Source organism: Lepisosteus oculatus, chromosome 9, assembly GCF_040954835.1.
Source record: "Lepisosteus oculatus isolate fLepOcu1 chromosome 9, fLepOcu1.hap2, whole genome shotgun sequence".
In the NCBI taxonomy this organism is placed as follows: Eukaryota; Metazoa; Chordata; class Actinopteri; order Semionotiformes; family Lepisosteidae; genus Lepisosteus; species Lepisosteus oculatus.
The window spans coordinates 7,900,509-7,915,798 of record NC_090704.1 but is presented as its reverse complement, the minus strand read 5'-3'; the positions used below and the strand labels follow the sequence as shown (position 1 = coordinate 7,915,798).

The 15,290-nt window shown below is 45.4% G+C and overlaps 1 protein-coding gene across 8 annotated transcripts in view; it reads left to right on the top strand.

The window, feature by feature from the left end:
* The window catches only part of pde4dip (phosphodiesterase 4D interacting protein), a 92,189-nt gene that overhangs the window by 45,907 nt on the left and 30,992 nt on the right, over positions 1 to 15,290 (top strand). For 3 of the 8 annotated variants that reach the window (XM_069194060.1, XM_069194056.1, XM_069194059.1), the window contains exons 1-17: positions 1,392 to 3,622; positions 6,475 to 6,612; positions 7,400 to 7,519; positions 7,694 to 7,786; positions 7,897 to 8,121; positions 8,560 to 8,718; positions 9,426 to 9,530; positions 9,781 to 9,918; positions 10,283 to 10,462; positions 11,328 to 11,522; positions 12,342 to 12,533; positions 12,816 to 12,903; positions 13,068 to 13,159; positions 13,610 to 13,726; positions 14,270 to 14,398; positions 14,575 to 14,681; positions 15,030 to 15,169. In XM_069194060.1, the coding sequence (XP_069050161.1) occupies positions 2,435 to 3,622; positions 6,475 to 6,612; positions 7,400 to 7,519; positions 7,694 to 7,786; positions 7,897 to 8,121; positions 8,560 to 8,718; positions 9,426 to 9,530; positions 9,781 to 9,918; positions 10,283 to 10,462; positions 11,328 to 11,522; positions 12,342 to 12,533; positions 12,816 to 12,903; positions 13,068 to 13,159; positions 13,610 to 13,726; positions 14,270 to 14,398; positions 14,575 to 14,681; positions 15,030 to 15,169 (3,406 nt within the window). In that variant the 5' untranslated portion in view covers positions 1,392 to 2,434. Of the gene's footprint in view, positions 1 to 1,391; positions 3,623 to 6,474; positions 6,613 to 7,399; positions 7,520 to 7,693; positions 7,787 to 7,896; positions 8,122 to 8,559; positions 8,719 to 9,425; positions 9,531 to 9,780; positions 9,919 to 10,282; positions 10,463 to 11,327; positions 11,523 to 12,341; positions 12,534 to 12,815; positions 12,904 to 13,067; positions 13,160 to 13,609; positions 13,727 to 14,269; positions 14,399 to 14,574; positions 14,682 to 15,029; positions 15,170 to 15,290 lie in introns of those variants that run through there. The other 5 variants (XM_069194061.1, XM_069194057.1, XM_069194063.1 and 2 more) reach the window with 3 other exon arrangements.

Sequence of the window (15,290 nt, the reverse complement as noted above, 5' to 3'; positions counted from 1 at the left end):
GCCTATATTACTGCTAGGGTATGATTCTTAAAGGACAATGCAGACTTTAAAGAATTTTAGAGAAAGAAAGGTACTTTAGAGAAAGGTACTTTGGTGACGCGGTCCGCTTTAAAAGCCTACTAAAACAATAGAAATGCATCAAAGTATGACGCACATCTTTTCAAAGTCCTTCAAAGTTTTCCAGTGTTCGTATACAAGATGAAGTCATTTGAATACAATTGGTAGAGCTTTATACTCTTTCATTCTCTCAGTTAGATTTGAGTCATATTTGAAGCTGATATTTCAAGTCATCGTGTATGTGATTTGTAGGCTTGGTTTTCTCAACACCACACTCCCAGATGAACAGAGTACTCTGACTGACGTTGGAGACCTGCATTTTGTGTTCGTTTAGGGTCTGACCTGCTATTTTTAATAAATGTAAGAACGTTTTATTTTTACTAGCAAAAGGCCTTCTGCAAGAGACACATGGGTGGAGTACAGTGATTCATAGTGACGTCCAGTAATTCTCTCTTAAATAACAATAACTAGTAACTAGTTTTCCTAGTTTTTCAGTTAATTATTAATTTACTTGCGCATAAAGTATATGGGTATTTTCAGGTGGGTAGCTGCGTCAGCATGCGTAGGCTGCAAAGGAACAAGTAATAGGTTTATTCCATGCTGAAAAAAAGACGAAAGAGAACACAGCTATTCTGTGAGAAATTGCAATCGGCCTTTGCTTGAAGGAGGCTATATTGTACAAGCCCAGAGTGGAGTTCAGACAGGACTCCTGGCTTAACACCCCCCTGCTGATACACTGGATGATTTTGAAACCCACATCCACTTGTATATAAAATGTCTCGGTACACTGGCGTAATTTTAATTTTTCTTCTCAAGATTCTTAACTGAAACGACGTTTATTCAACAGTATTTACTCGGGGGTATTCTACTAAAAGAAGTCATTAACGCTTTCCACGTTTTAAGGACAAATTTCCGAAGGGCTGCATAAAGCATGTTTTGAGCGAACAGAGGGAGCCAGTTTAACGCGACCTTCACCTTTAAACCGGAGAATTCAGCGTTTCACCTCTGCCGGCGTGAACGCCAGATCACTGCTCGCACAGGGCTCCATGCAAATTACTTGCACTCGGGCTGAACCAACGTTTCGCAGGAGGGGCAGTGTTGTAGAATGGGGAGCAGATTTCATTTTATACACTTATTAACAAATCGAGTGAAAAAAAATATTTTGTGATATTATGTCTTTAGAGGGTCTCTTGAGTCTTTTTCAAACACGTTCATTCCTGTGGTTCTGGGGAATGATTGCTAGAACAGATACCCCTATTTTTCTTTTCAAATGGTGAGTCCCGCCATAGCAGCGCTAGCTGGTTACAGTCTTGCCACATCATTGCGAGCTTTTCAATGGACCTATTTCGGGCTGCAGCCTCGTTATCCGGGCGAAGTGCGTGTAAATAATGAAGCGCAAATACAACGGGACGTCCGTAATTTGTAGATAAGGCTCGGATTCCTCAAATCACTTTCACCTTCGTCCGGGGACCGTGGATCTCGGGAGTGTTACTGAAGTCGGATTACACGGCAGCGGCGGTGATGATACTGCGAGCCCTTTGATTAGGCTGAGCTTCATCGGGCAGATGCGCAGGCATCGCGTGTTCGGGAAATCCGTTCCTAAGATGTGACAAATAATGGTTTTGTTTTCCCGGAAAACGCTGTCTTAAACGCGCAATTGGATGTTCCTTTAATCCTTCACGCTATTGCATCAGGATTTCCATTACAAAATTAAAAATGGACTGGCAGCGTAACAACAGAAGGGGGTCTGTTTTGAATTTCACCTTTTAGTTATTTGTCTCTTCCAATATTAAGATTAAAAACACGAAGCGGCTTTCCTATGTAATAGTGTTATTTTAGTGCAAGCAACGCGATTTTGAGCCTTTTCTGTCTTGGTACCCAAGGTAGCTTTAAAGTATTTTGTGCGTATTTGCGTGGAGATGCTCTGCCGGGATGTTGGCCTCGATTCCAGCGGTACACTGATGATATTGAGCCTTTGCAGGAAGGGGTCTTTGATTACTGATTGCGGTTATCAGTATGAAAAGCAGCTGTTGATCTCATTTAATTCAGCCTGTTTAAAATCTCGCTTCAAGTCGTAAATGGCCATTTATCTCTGTTTTCCATCGAACAATTACAATTCGCAGCTTCACTGGGAGGAATCTTTTGCACATGAACGACTAAACACTGAATTGCTCAAATAAGTTTGATAAGCTTGAGTATTTTCAGGCTAAAAGTCCACTTAATTTATATTGTCAGGAAAATAACTTTTAAAATTGGACTGTATATTACACTGTTTAATTGCACATTGCTGGCTCTGAAACCAAACTTTCACAAATCAGATTTGTGCTGCTCAAGAGACCTACTTTGGCTGAGACCTCCCTGCCGCTAGGGGGCGCCCATGCTGGATTCCAGGATGAAGGACGCTTGCCGGATCTGCGCCCGGGAGCTCTGCGGCAACCAGCGCCGCTGGATCTTCCACACGGCCTCCAAGCTCAACCTGCAGGTGCTGCTGTCCCACGTGCTGGGCCGGGAGCTGACCCGGGACGGCAAGCGCGAGTTCGCCTGCAGCAAGTGCGCCTTCATGCTGGACCGCGTGTACCGCTTCGACACGGTGATCGCGCGGATCGAGGCGCTGTCCATCGAGCGGCTGCAGCGGCTGCTGCAGGAGAAGGAGCGGCTTAGGCAGTGCATCGGGAGCCTGTACCGCAGGACCAACGGCGACGAGGCGGGCCCGGAGGGCAAGGCCGGAGACGGCACGGTGGACATCTCCGGCTTGCCTGACCTCCGGTACAGCGCTCTGCTCCAGGAGGACTTCGCCTATTCGGGCTATGAATCCTGGGCCGAGCTCGAGGAGCAAACGGCGGACCCTCACCACCACTGCCACGCCTCCGAGATCTCCGTCCACCGCTCGAGGAGGTGCCGCGGTTGCGCGGCTCTGCGCGTCGCCGACTCGGACTACGAAGCCGTCTGCAAGGTGCCCAGGAAGCTGGCCCGGAGCATCTCCTGCGGGCCTTCCACGCGGTACTCGGCCAGCGTCGTGAGCAGCGTGTGCGGAGAGGAGCCGGCGGCCGTCGCCACCGTGCCCGAGTCGGTGGGCGAGACGAGCGGGGAAGACGCGGACGTTTCGGAGAGAATGAGTCCCGGCTCGTCGGTGGAGTCCCTGGACACGGCTGTTGAGATGGGGCAGCCCGCCGCCAAGGACGAAGAGGCAGAGAGAGAGATGAGAGAGGACCAGAAGTTTGATTCCTGGCCGGAAGAGGCCCCGCAGCAGCTAAATATGGCCGCGCAGGCCAACAGGCTGGACTTGGCTCTCAGCCTGGTGAAAAACGTTGAGTACAGGCCCATCCAGAGCCCACGGGGAAGCAAACTGCCAGTCCTGGTTAAATCTGTTCCCCCAGGACCTAACAGCAAAATGGCCTTTGCCGACTTGACACTCAGGACACCTTACGGCACTGGCTCCGAATTTCCCGCCAAATTTCAAGAGATGGTGCCTCCCAGAATTCAGCAGGACATGCACTTGGAGCTGTCCGAACTAGAGGAGCTCTGGCAGGATGTCTATGAGGAGTACATGCCCTTTAGCTTTCAGGTAGACGTCCCAGTACTGCCATTCAGTGACATCTTCACATCCTTCACTCTGCTGTCAGTGTGCTAAAAAATAGTGCAGCTGGATAAAGAATTTTCACTGTGACTTTCCTTGGAGTATTATGTCTGATCAGGCAACGTGAAGTGGGGTTTGTGATTTTTCTAAGGTTTTTTTTAGCCCATGTCAAAGCATCTTGTTGGGCGACGCATTCCAGATGGTTTATGAATTCTAATGTAGGTGAGATAGCTGTAGAAGGGGAAGGAGTGATCTTTAAACAAGAAATGATACCAGGACAATAGTAAAACCCTGACAATCATTTAGACATTAACCTCCCTTAGTATTATCTGTCGGCATTAGTATAAAATTGAATCTTATGACCACATTTATGTATAAAATTTGGTTACATAACATTATTTGAAGCGGTGCTTCTGGAGGGAGTTCTTTGATCTCTCTAAATGCAGACAGTGTCTTCCCTCTGCTTCTGCACTGCTGAAGCTCAGACATGTAGCGAATGTCAATGCAGTACTTTTATGAATATGCATCATATTTCGTGAGTATTTGAATGGCCAGCAAATCGTTGTGTGATCTGTCCTGGGTAATCTTATGTACTTTCAGAAATTTTAGACCACAGTGCTCTTGATAATCTGCTCCTTGATTGCCTTCTCTGGACATGTGCCAGCCTCTTGTGATCATTCTGGTAATTTCAGCATTGGCATGACAACAGTTACCTCAGTGACGTGATGCAGCACAATAGTTACAGCCACATCCTCTCCTTCTAGAGCCAAGGACAGTCAGTTTCTTCACATATGCTTTTCTGTTTTATTACAAGCATTAATTGCTGTGATGCAGCTGTCTCTTACTGATACCCACTGTACTATACACATACAGTACAGTTGATTGAGTGCTGTTTTCAAAAGATAACATTCCCCTAAATGTATTTTCACAAAAAAATCCCTGAGCATCTGTGATAGTGTTGGATTCCCTATAAAACTTTTGCTATCACCCAGATTTTACTCTTATAGTTAATATCTTATAAAAAAGACATCCAGCAGAATTTTGTTCTGTTCAGTTATCTTGTCTCCTAGACTGTGTTCTGAGGTCATTGTAATAGCAGTTAATGCAGTGCAAGTTATTCACACATGTGACTGTAATCAGATTAAAAACATTGAGGTAAAAAATTGATCAGTCAGATAATCGTCTACTGGGATTCACAGATTTAGAGGTAGAAAAATATCACATTTTTTACTGTACTACGTACCATGGTACATATGCTGTACCACAGTACTTTACAAAAACTGAAGAGAAAGCAAAGTTCACGAGCAAAGTACAATTTATTTAAAGCTGCCTACACATGGGCACAATCTAAATTTAAAAAAGTTCCTTAGATTTACATTAACGTAGAGCAGTAAACATTTCAGGTTTTTAATAAAATCGGTGTTTGAAGGGTTATATTTTGAATTTTTGTTGGAAGTCAGTTCGTTAAGTGAAAGATGACACAGGTGTGTCTCTCATCATAGAGGTGAAACCCATGGAACTGTAGAGTGAACTGAAAACTGAACCCAAAACTGGTTTATCCACCTCTGCAACAACAATTTTGTCGTGCTGATGCAGATGTATTTATTTAAAAAAAACGTACAAGCCCTCCTCAAAGCTGAGTGATTTATGAATTTGTGATCCTTAGTTCTTTACATGGATTTCCATAAGATTCTAAAATTTAATCTCATGGACATATGTTTCCTTTGAGCAAATTCAGTTTTATCTCTGATATCCTTCCCTTAGTGGTTGGGATATCTCATGCCCTCTAAAGTAGGGTAATACGATGAGAATGTAGCTTCAGTGTAAGAACAGTCCTGTTTTTTTAGTCTCTATTATGTCTTTTGTTTGATATGAAATTTTGGTAGTTCTTGTTAAATGCAATTTACTATTCAGTTTAGATGGTATGGATTTTGCACTCTCGTATTATGGTAATTAAATTAAAATAGAGTTTGGTAATGAGAAGTTGCTTCAGTCTTAGTTTATGTTAGGAAGTTTCATGAAAAGACTGGTAGTGTTTGTTTTTCTGGCCTTCGACATTTTGTGCATAGATGAGTAGTACAACAAATGAGTCTGGAGAACAGAGATTATAAATAATATGAGGAAATGAAATACGCATTCCTACGTAGAATAAGCTTCCTGAGGAAGCTATACAGTGGACAAATGCACTTTCAGTTTTCACTGGCATTCCAGTGCTCAGTTAAACTGAGTAGTTGATCGTAATGTCTTTCAAAATCAATTTAATTTGTAGGGTTTATAACAGCATATATTATAGTATCGATGGACATTCATTCAGGCATTTTTTTTTTAACCTGGAATCTTCTTTCACACAGTGTGTTAGAATAATTATCCATGTGGTGAGCATGTTGGGGTTTGAGGTAGTTAATACAGTCTGATAGTCTATCACTTTCGAACAGACAGAACACAATCTCTCCTTGTCTCCCAGACTCTGTGAGATATTGACGATGAGGCATCGGAGAAAGAGATAAGAGGACAGGAGTTGTTAGAATCTGTTTTCTATTAGCATTGCATTTTACATTCTTTTAGTGTTGGTAGGTATAACAATTGCCTGACATTACCGCTTGTATAGTTCTGGAATTTCCTATACTATCAATGTGACTTAGTAATTACAGAACGTACCTAAATTTCAGTTTACATCCAATTTATATCCGGTGAAATCCAGTGGAATAAAACAGATTGCTTGACTGTGAAAATGAGTCACATCAATCTTTAACTCTTGCTTACCATTAAATCGTAACTTAATTCTTAGTCAAATGAATTCGAAGGCCCTTGTTAATTTGTGTCAGTTGTCTCTCTTTCAGAACCTGATTGAGGAGCAGCAGAGCCAGTTGAACCAGTATGAGTGTGCAGCCGGGCAGTGTGTCACTGAGCTGCAGAAAGCACAGCTTCAGGTGCAGTCCCTGCAGATCAAGATCCATGATACTGAAGCCACAAACAAGGTACACCCCATTTCATAATGTCCACAGTGGTCACCTCCAACTATGACACTGAAATAAAAGAACAAAAACAGTTTAAAGCCAGGCCCTCCGAGAGCTCAGATGAGGCTGGGCCATTTCACATTGTGAGGTCCCCCTCATTGTTTGGGAAGTGGGGTTAAAAATATTTTAATGTAAAGAATGGCATGATGGGACGGTTAAGGTGGGCATTTTGAAACTCCTAAAGGAGGGCAGAACAAGTACTGAAAAGGGGCACGTTTTTTCACAGCTGTGGACTTTAGTCGAAAATCACAGTATATGGTAAATGTTACACATTCCACTCAAGTCAAGAAACACATCCAAAGGGTTCATGTGGGGGACTATGCACCCTTGGCTGGGGTGAGACTCGGGCTATATGGCACTGTTGGCCCTCCCTTTTGTAGGTCCTGTTTATAGCTACTGGTAAGATGGCAGCCATTTGTTTTTAATCATTTCTGTACCTTCAAGGGAAGAAAAAAAAGCTTGTAACTTCAACTATCAGAACCACAACTCAAATGTGTCTTATAAATTCTGAATTTGATCAAATTAATTTTCTGTTGCTGTTATACTCAGTTATATAGGAAGCAAAAACAAAGAACTTGTGCTCGACAGAGCAGTTTGTTTAAAGGTTTCCTACAAGCACGTTAACTTCATTTTTTATTCAATACGGGGTGCTCTTGGATTACAAATAACAAAGGTATAATAGGGCCGAGTCTCCGTTGGTGGGTAGGGTCTTTTGTGCTGAGGGGCTTCGTTTTGTTTTCCCCCGCAGAAGCTGCAGGAGAAGTTGCGCGAGATGGAATCTGAGCTCCGGGCCATCAAGCAGGCAGCCCAGAAACAGGAGCGCACCATCCAGGGGCTGAGTGAGACCGTGACTTCCAAGGACACTGAGGTGAGAAGGATGCAGAAGGATCAGCCGCAAAAACGGATCGAAATGGAACAGCGCAGGGATTTAGCAGGAAAGATACGCCTAGGATATAGAAAGGTGTCATTTTATAGAAGGTGTGTCACATTCTAAGGGTGGATTTCTGGTTCCTTGATTCATTCAAATGCTTTTGTATTCCAGGCAGAGGAACTGTATCGAGTCATTGAAGGGCAGAACGACACTCTCTGTAAACTTAGAGACATGGCCCATCGCAACCAGCTTCAGCAGGTGCAGGTGAGAATGCCTCGATGGGTACGTCTCATGCAGGCTGTTTTTGTCAGAGACGTGGTCTCTGTCAGATCTCAGGCGGTGGGAAAAAAAAAACAACCGGTCCCCTTTCACAGGTGTCCCAGGAAGAGCTGGGTCCTGCCCAGCTCCCACCACTTCAAGCCGAGCTCCTCAACCTGCAGAACTCTCTGTTCTCCACCCAGCTGGAGCTGCAGAGCTCCCAGCGAGCCCACAGGCACAGCGAGCGCCGGGCCTCCGACCTGGCCCGCTCCCGCGACCGCCTGCAGAGTGACCTGCAGGAGGCGCTACAGCACCGGGAGGCTACAGAACAACACAACCAGGTGGGACTCCTGCAAGACCTGCTGAGAACAGACCCAGAGATAAGCTAGATAATCACTCCTTCCAGCCCTGCTTCAAGTACTTAGCATATTTATGTTACTTATCGTACAAAATCAACAGATATTCTTGAACTTAATACCAGGAATCGCTTTGACAACGTGTCTCCTTGCAAAAACATAGAACAGCAGTTTCTGAACCTATTGGCTGTAATGGAATCTTCTCTTTTTCTTGCCCACTCGCTGCTTTTCTCTTTAGAGGATGGTTCTATTATTGTAGTGTAACATGCTTGTCAAGTGCTCCAGGTATTATTGTGGTAAAAAAAACATTACCCACAGTGCCGCGAGCATCACAGTAGTTTAAGCTTTGGTAAAATGAGGACTAAGGACATCATGGGGAGCACACCTGTTCCCTTGGTGACCTGGTGTGTCGTGCTCCTGCAGGAGCTACGCAGTGCTCTCCAACAAGCCCGGACAGAGCTGCAGGCGAGGGACAGGCTGCTGAAGGAGAAGGAGGCAGAGAAACAGATGGAGATTGAGGCGCGGGAGAAAACCATCCAACAGCTGCAAGTCTCTCTGCAGGAGAAAGAGCAGCTCATTCAGGTGAGGGCGCCTGCTGTCCCCCCCTCCACTGGGAGGATCGGCGTCTCGCCAGGAGCGGTGCCTCACAGCCTCAGTTAAGCTTGGCCCTGGATTTATTTTTAAAGTTGTTTTTATTAGCATTGCTGAATAGCAACTCCTGACTTAATCCCCTTTGCCTTTACGTTTTTAAATTGCACACTCAGAACCACCTAAGTGTTTCACGACAGATGAGCCCAACCAGGAAAGAAAAGGGTGTGAAAAAGCGATTCTTATCCAATTTCCACAACCCAGTTGTCTCATAGAAATGAATGAACAGGACACTTTTTCTTTGTCATTGTGTAAAACAAATGAGGTTTTCAGTAAAGACCCTGTAATAAAATGAAAATAAACAAATACTTAAGGTGCTTTATTCTGAAATTAATTCTGCTATATGGTTTTCTGCATGTTGTTTTGCTGTGTTATATAGTGATTATGATACAGCAATGTTTTTGTAACTTTGTCTTAAGTAAATTGTTTACCTAATTTTATTTCGTTACAAATAGAGGAATGAGGACTCTACAATGAGTACAAAGGAAGTTGAAACATAGACATAGAAGCCAGTGTTTCCTTGATGTCTCTGGCTCTCGCGTGTAAAGGTTTATGAGGGTGAGAGACACACAAGGTTAGTGAGATTTGAATGTTTTGCTTGTATCCTAAATTGGACACTCTTGTCTGGGTGCTGTTCTCAGGAATACGTGGAGCACCTGGACTATCAGCAGGACTCAGGCGAGAGTCGAGACGCCCTGCTGGACAAACTGAGGGAGCGCATCAAGGACCGGGACAGGGCCTTGGAGGTAAGGCGACTGCTGACCAAAATGGAGATTGTAATTAGAGGAGGCAAAAAGAAAGGTCCCCACATATTCTCACAAATACTGAAACACTGTTGCCTCAGGTCCGCCTGAAATACTGAAAGGAAGTTTGTTTTTTGTCTTTACTCATATAGAGTGCTGTATAGAAAGGTATCCGTGTGACTCTGACGGGGTGGTCACAGGGCCGTGCTGCCAGGCTTAATGGTGTTTCTCTCCATTTCTCTCGTGACCCCAGCGCGCCATCGATGAGAAGTTTCGCTGTCTGGAGGAGAAGGAGAGCGAGGTGCGGAGGCTCCAGCTGACCCTGAGGGAGAAGGAGAGGGACCTGGAGAGACTGCGCTGCATCTTGTCCAACAACGAAGAGACGATCACTGTAGGTGCCCGGCTGCCAGCCCAGGCAGAAGGCTGACTGGTGCTGCTTCACCGTGCCAGCAGCATGTGCCCAGCTTACTCTGTTTTCATACACAAGCTGCATGAGTTATGTGTCTGCATTTCACTTGTCTTTTACTTCAGTCTTTCTACAGCAATACATGTTTTCACCTAGATGTTATAACTCACTTTGTTTTTAAACACCCTGGTGGTTCTAAAGTAATCCAACAAAATTCCTAAATACCACTGCTGCAGCTTAGTGGAGAAACATGCTTAGCCTTTAGAAGTAAAAAACGGGCTATTTTAAAAAGTTCATTTATGATAGATCACAGACATGTGCCTGAGGCAGAGGTGTGTCTCTCTGGCAGAGCCTGGATGGGATGCTGAGGGTGAAGGCCTTGGAGCTGGAACAGGTCTCTCTCTCCGGCAAGAACCTGCAGTGGCTGAAACAGGAGGCAGAAGACAAACACAGCCAGAGCCTGAGGGAGAGGGATGCCATTATCAACCAGCTGCAGACCTCCTTGCACAGCCGCACCAAGGAAGCAGAGGTACAACCTGTAAATGCTGAGTGGTATCCCTGAAGCAAACCTTGAAGTGTCCGGTTAAGATCTGCAATAAGATCACTTTATTGGCCATATACAATTTGTTGTATTAGGAATTTGTCTTTTCGCATACCCCAACTTGCTCTCAATGAGACACACAGGGAGAGAAGCTGGGGGTCAGAGCGCAGCCATTTATACAGCGCCCATGGAGCAGTTGGGGTGAAGGGCCTTGCTCAGGGGCCCAGCGTAGTAGGATTCCTCTGCCGGCCGCGGGATAAGAACTGGCAACCTTCCAGCCACAGGCGCAGATCCTGAGCCACAGAGCCACCGCTCCGCCCCAGTTGTGTTGTTATCAGCTATGAAAGTTAATAAAGGCTCATTTTCAGTGACCAAAATGTAAATTGGGGGGAAACATTAGATTGCTTGTGTCAGTTTGAATTGTAAATGTCTTACCTTCCTCGGGGGCTGTTAGCAGCTTTATGCAGCTTTATGCAGTTCATCCTGTCTGACAACTTCCATTTCTTTAGGTAAAAATTCAAGTTGTCGTACAATTGCCGTGTTGCCATATGAACAGATCTCACCCCAGCTGTGGGGAATTGTTTGAGAGGACTGAGGGCCAAGCGCACTCCTTTGGCAGTTCTCTTAGCACAGGGTATCTTGGTAACAAAAAGGACTCGAATACAATGATCGAGATATGTGCGTTTATCTTTTCATCATTATGAAGTATTTGATGGCAGATTAAGCCCTTGTTGAAAAGCCAAGGTTCGAATAACAGCGTCACACTTTTGTGAAGTGGGTGCTTCTCTGCGAAGGGTTGTTTTCTGCTGTCTGATGATGGCCGGTGTCGCCCGTGTTGGGTGTTGTGCTGCAGGAGCTAACAGCAGCGCTGCTCGACAGAGTGTCGGTGGGAGGCAGCCAGCTGGCAGAGGAGCTCAGACTCCGGCTGCAGGTGAAGGAGCGCCTGCTCCAGGAAGCTCTTGCGGACCGCGGCCGGCAGGCCAGCGAGCACGACAGGGAGGTCCAGGAGCTGCTCGACACCGTCAGCACCAGGGATCAGCAGAACAGGGTAACCCTTCCCGCTGGTGGCACAATCATGTCACAACGTGTTCCTGCCAGCGTCAGGCGCAGAGCTGGTTTATAGTTACAGAGCATCTACGGACCGAAAACCTGATGCCTAAAAGGATCTCAAAAACATAAGAAAGGTTACAAATGAGAGAAGGCCTTCTGGGCCCGTTTACTAGTAAGTAGTTAATCCAAGAATCTCATTCTTCCCTTCTTCGAGTAAGCCAGCGTATCAGCCTCAATAACATGAATGGGCAGCTTGAGAAATATTCCCACAACCTCCTCGGTAAAGAAGTGGCTTCTGTTTTCAGTTGTAGATGCACTTCTGTCTGGTTTCCACTTTCTCCTTCTGGTTTGCGTTTCACTGTTCATTCTGATGAAGGCCGCTAGGTTGATGTTATGAGCACCTTTGAAAACTGGTATCAAAGGCCCTTGTAATTATCTCTGTTCAAGTCTAAGAAGGTTCTGTTCCTCCAGCCTGTCATTGTAGAGATTCCTTTAAACCCTGGAATTTATCTGGGTGCTCTTCTCCGGACTAATTCCAGAGTATTTTTTCTGTAATGCAGTGGCCAAAATTGTACACAGTATTCTAAACAAGCATTTACTGGTGCCTTATGTCATTTTATAATTGATTGAAATTCTAAACTTTCCTTGAACGTTCTCCCTGGATTTAAACTGTACCATTTCAGCCACATCATTTTTGTTGACCTTTTTAATTGCTTCCTGACGCCGTCTAGCAGACGTAAACTGTGCGTCGGCAGCCCGGTACTCCGTGCCTGCCCCTTCCTGGGCACGCTAAAGTGGACTTGCTCTCTCTCCCCAGGAGACGGTGGGGCAGCTGAGCCGAGTGATCGGCGAGCGGGCGGCGGAACTGCAGGAGCTGCGCAGACAGCTGCACGCCAGGGAGAGGGAGGTGAGCGAGCTGGCCCGGGAGAGAGAGCAGCACGGCAGGGGGCCCCGCAACGAGATCGGCCGCCTCAAGAGCCTGCTGCAGGAGAAGGACGCTTTCATTGAGGTAAGAGGCCAGTGCAGGCCAGAGCCTGGAGCCAGAGTGATGTAGCTTCCTGTAGAGACCAGAGCCTCTCAGTGGAGACTGAAAAGACTGTTTTGCCCACGAGAGGTAGTTCCTGCCTATAATTACAGGGCAGCCCTCTTGCTAGTTTTCATATAGTTACCCCATGTGTGCACAAACCCCTGGTAATACAGTGTGCCTGGATTCTATGTTGCAGTTCAGAGTGTTGTGGCTTCAGTGGTAGGTGACTCGTTTCACTTCAGCACTCTCCTGTCCTTAACATAGGAGCTAATGCAGTGTGGTCCACACGGCCACGATGAGCCCATGATTACATCCAAGCCTGGAGAAACAGTACCTGACTGCGGAGAAGAGGGTAAGTCACTTTCTTGATTGAATAGTGTTCTCACTTTTCCTATGTCGTCCCTCCTTTCCTGCCCAGCGAGAAAGGCTTGGGGTGACAGCAGGGTGAAAGAGGGTGAAAGAGAGCAGCCTGTTGCTGTCCTGTACAGTGACCTGCCTTGTCTCCGGTGTTGGCAGGGCGGGGTGAAGATGCCAGCGGGCTCCAGATGGACATGCAGGCCATGCAGGATGACCTCCAGCTGGTCCTGAGGAAGGAGCAGGAGGCCCAGGTACGAGACTCTACGTTGACCCCGCCGTCTGATCTCCAGGCAAAAGAAATAATAATAAAAAAAAATCTCGTCTTTTTAACACTTAAATCTCATTAGGTTCTAAATTAGTCAGGGACTTGCATCTCTTTTGCTTTGTATAAATACAGGGCCTATATTATTTTGCTAAGTACCGCAAACGTACAAAGTTCTCCTTTATTTTAGTAGGTTAGTTTCCTTTTGGATTACAATTAGGCCAAGAACTTTTAAGAAAGAAAGCTAAAAAACAAATATATACACTCTCACTGATTTTTAGAACTCCATCATCTTTAAGAAGGTTTAGTTTCCTTAATCTTTAACCTTTCACACAGTACTGTGTTGATGACAGTAATAGACTGTGTAGGGCCATGTTCCAGAGGTCCTCATTGTGGTGCAGCATAAGCTTTCTAAGATGCCTGCAATTTCTGTCTGCAGCAAGAACTGTCTTCTTTGCAGTCTGTCCTGACCAAGCAGAGGGAAGAAATTCAGATTCAAGCCGCTAATATTGAATCCCTTACCAGGAGCTTGCAGATCAAGGACGGGCTCATCAAGGTTTGTCTAACTGTCCCGTGAATGAATTTGAAAGTTTATAGTTCAGTATGGGTATACCAGTAACTATGCATTTAAAACCAAGAACAGGAGGCACTTATTAACCCAAAGGGTTGTGGGAGTATGGAACAAGCTACACAGCCATGTTGTTGAAGCTGATGAAGTGGCTTCTTTCAAGAAATGACTGGAGGAGATCCTTGGATCAGTTAGCTTCTAACTACCAAAGGCTAGGTGGGGCAAAGGGCCTTCTCTATTTTAAAATAGCTCTTATGTTCTAGAAAAGATGCCTGCATTTGACAACTTATTTGAAAACTTTATTTAGGTTTTGCAGTCTGTAGTCATAAACACACAACAGAATAGGTCTGTGATGTTTACAAGAGGTTTTGGTTAGATTTCTGTGAAACCAGTTTTGTCTGTGTTCTCAGTGGTGTATTTGTAGTGGTGTTACTGACTTTGCCAGTGAAACCTGGTGGCCTGCTGTGTTTGTGACAGACCCAGTCTGTTCAACCGAAACCTGAGCTGGATGTCTGTGTTGTCTGTGGGCAGGACCTGCATAGTCGGCTGGTGGAGCCCTCAGGCCTGCCTGTGGCAGAACAACGCACCCAGGAGCTACAGGAAGTAAGAGGGCCCATTAATCTGCTGGAAGCACAGGACAAAGTTAGCATTGACCACCAGGTACTCGAAATATTGGCCTCAAGGCTAACCCGGGCTTATTTTACTAAAATTATTTATTTCAGAGAAAATGTCAAATCCAAATAAGCAATAGCAGGTCTTCCTCACACCATTCCCTGTACATAAACAAGCCTGACTTTGTTTGCTGAGCATAGTTAATGCTCAGATTGTCTCTACAGGATGTTCTGGGTCAGCTTGTTTTGGAGTACAAGAAACTGAATGAAGCTCTGAAAGCAGAGAAGGAGCTGTACCACAGTCTGGCCCAGCTGCACACCCATGGTGACAGGTAAGCTACCTTTAATATTAAGACACATTTTACTTCACATAGCTAGAGCAACTAAATTTAGAAAGCAGTCCTGCAGTTGTCTGTCTTAAATTGTTGGATTATGTGGAGCCAAAGTCACAATATTTTATCATGCATTTGATTTTAGGATTTTTGTTCTGTTGTGACAAGTAGCATCTGCTTTTCTTTCATCATTAATATGTAGGTAATAAATTAGGAGTGTGTCCATGCTATGTTGTCCAGCTGGAAAAAAGAGGTTAGTAAGTGAACTGATGTCACTTTAGGAAGAGAGATTTCATGACTAGAATCTGCAGATTATTTTGAGGTGTGTCACTGTTCTGCTCCTCTTAGCTCTGAGAAGAGTCAAGCCCTCCAGGGGGAGCTGGACACAATTCAGGCACTCCGTGGGCAGCTGGAGGAGGCCCTGGCAAGGACCCGAGATGGAGCTTTGAGGCTGGAAAGGGCAGCTATGACTCAGCCTGATTTTGGAGGTGGGGAACAGGAGAGTTTGATGCTTCTGCAAGAACATGGCGCCCAGGCTGCAGAGGGGCCAGGTGTTCACTCTGCATAGTGGGGCAACCGTGAACAATGTAATATAGGGCAGAAAAACAT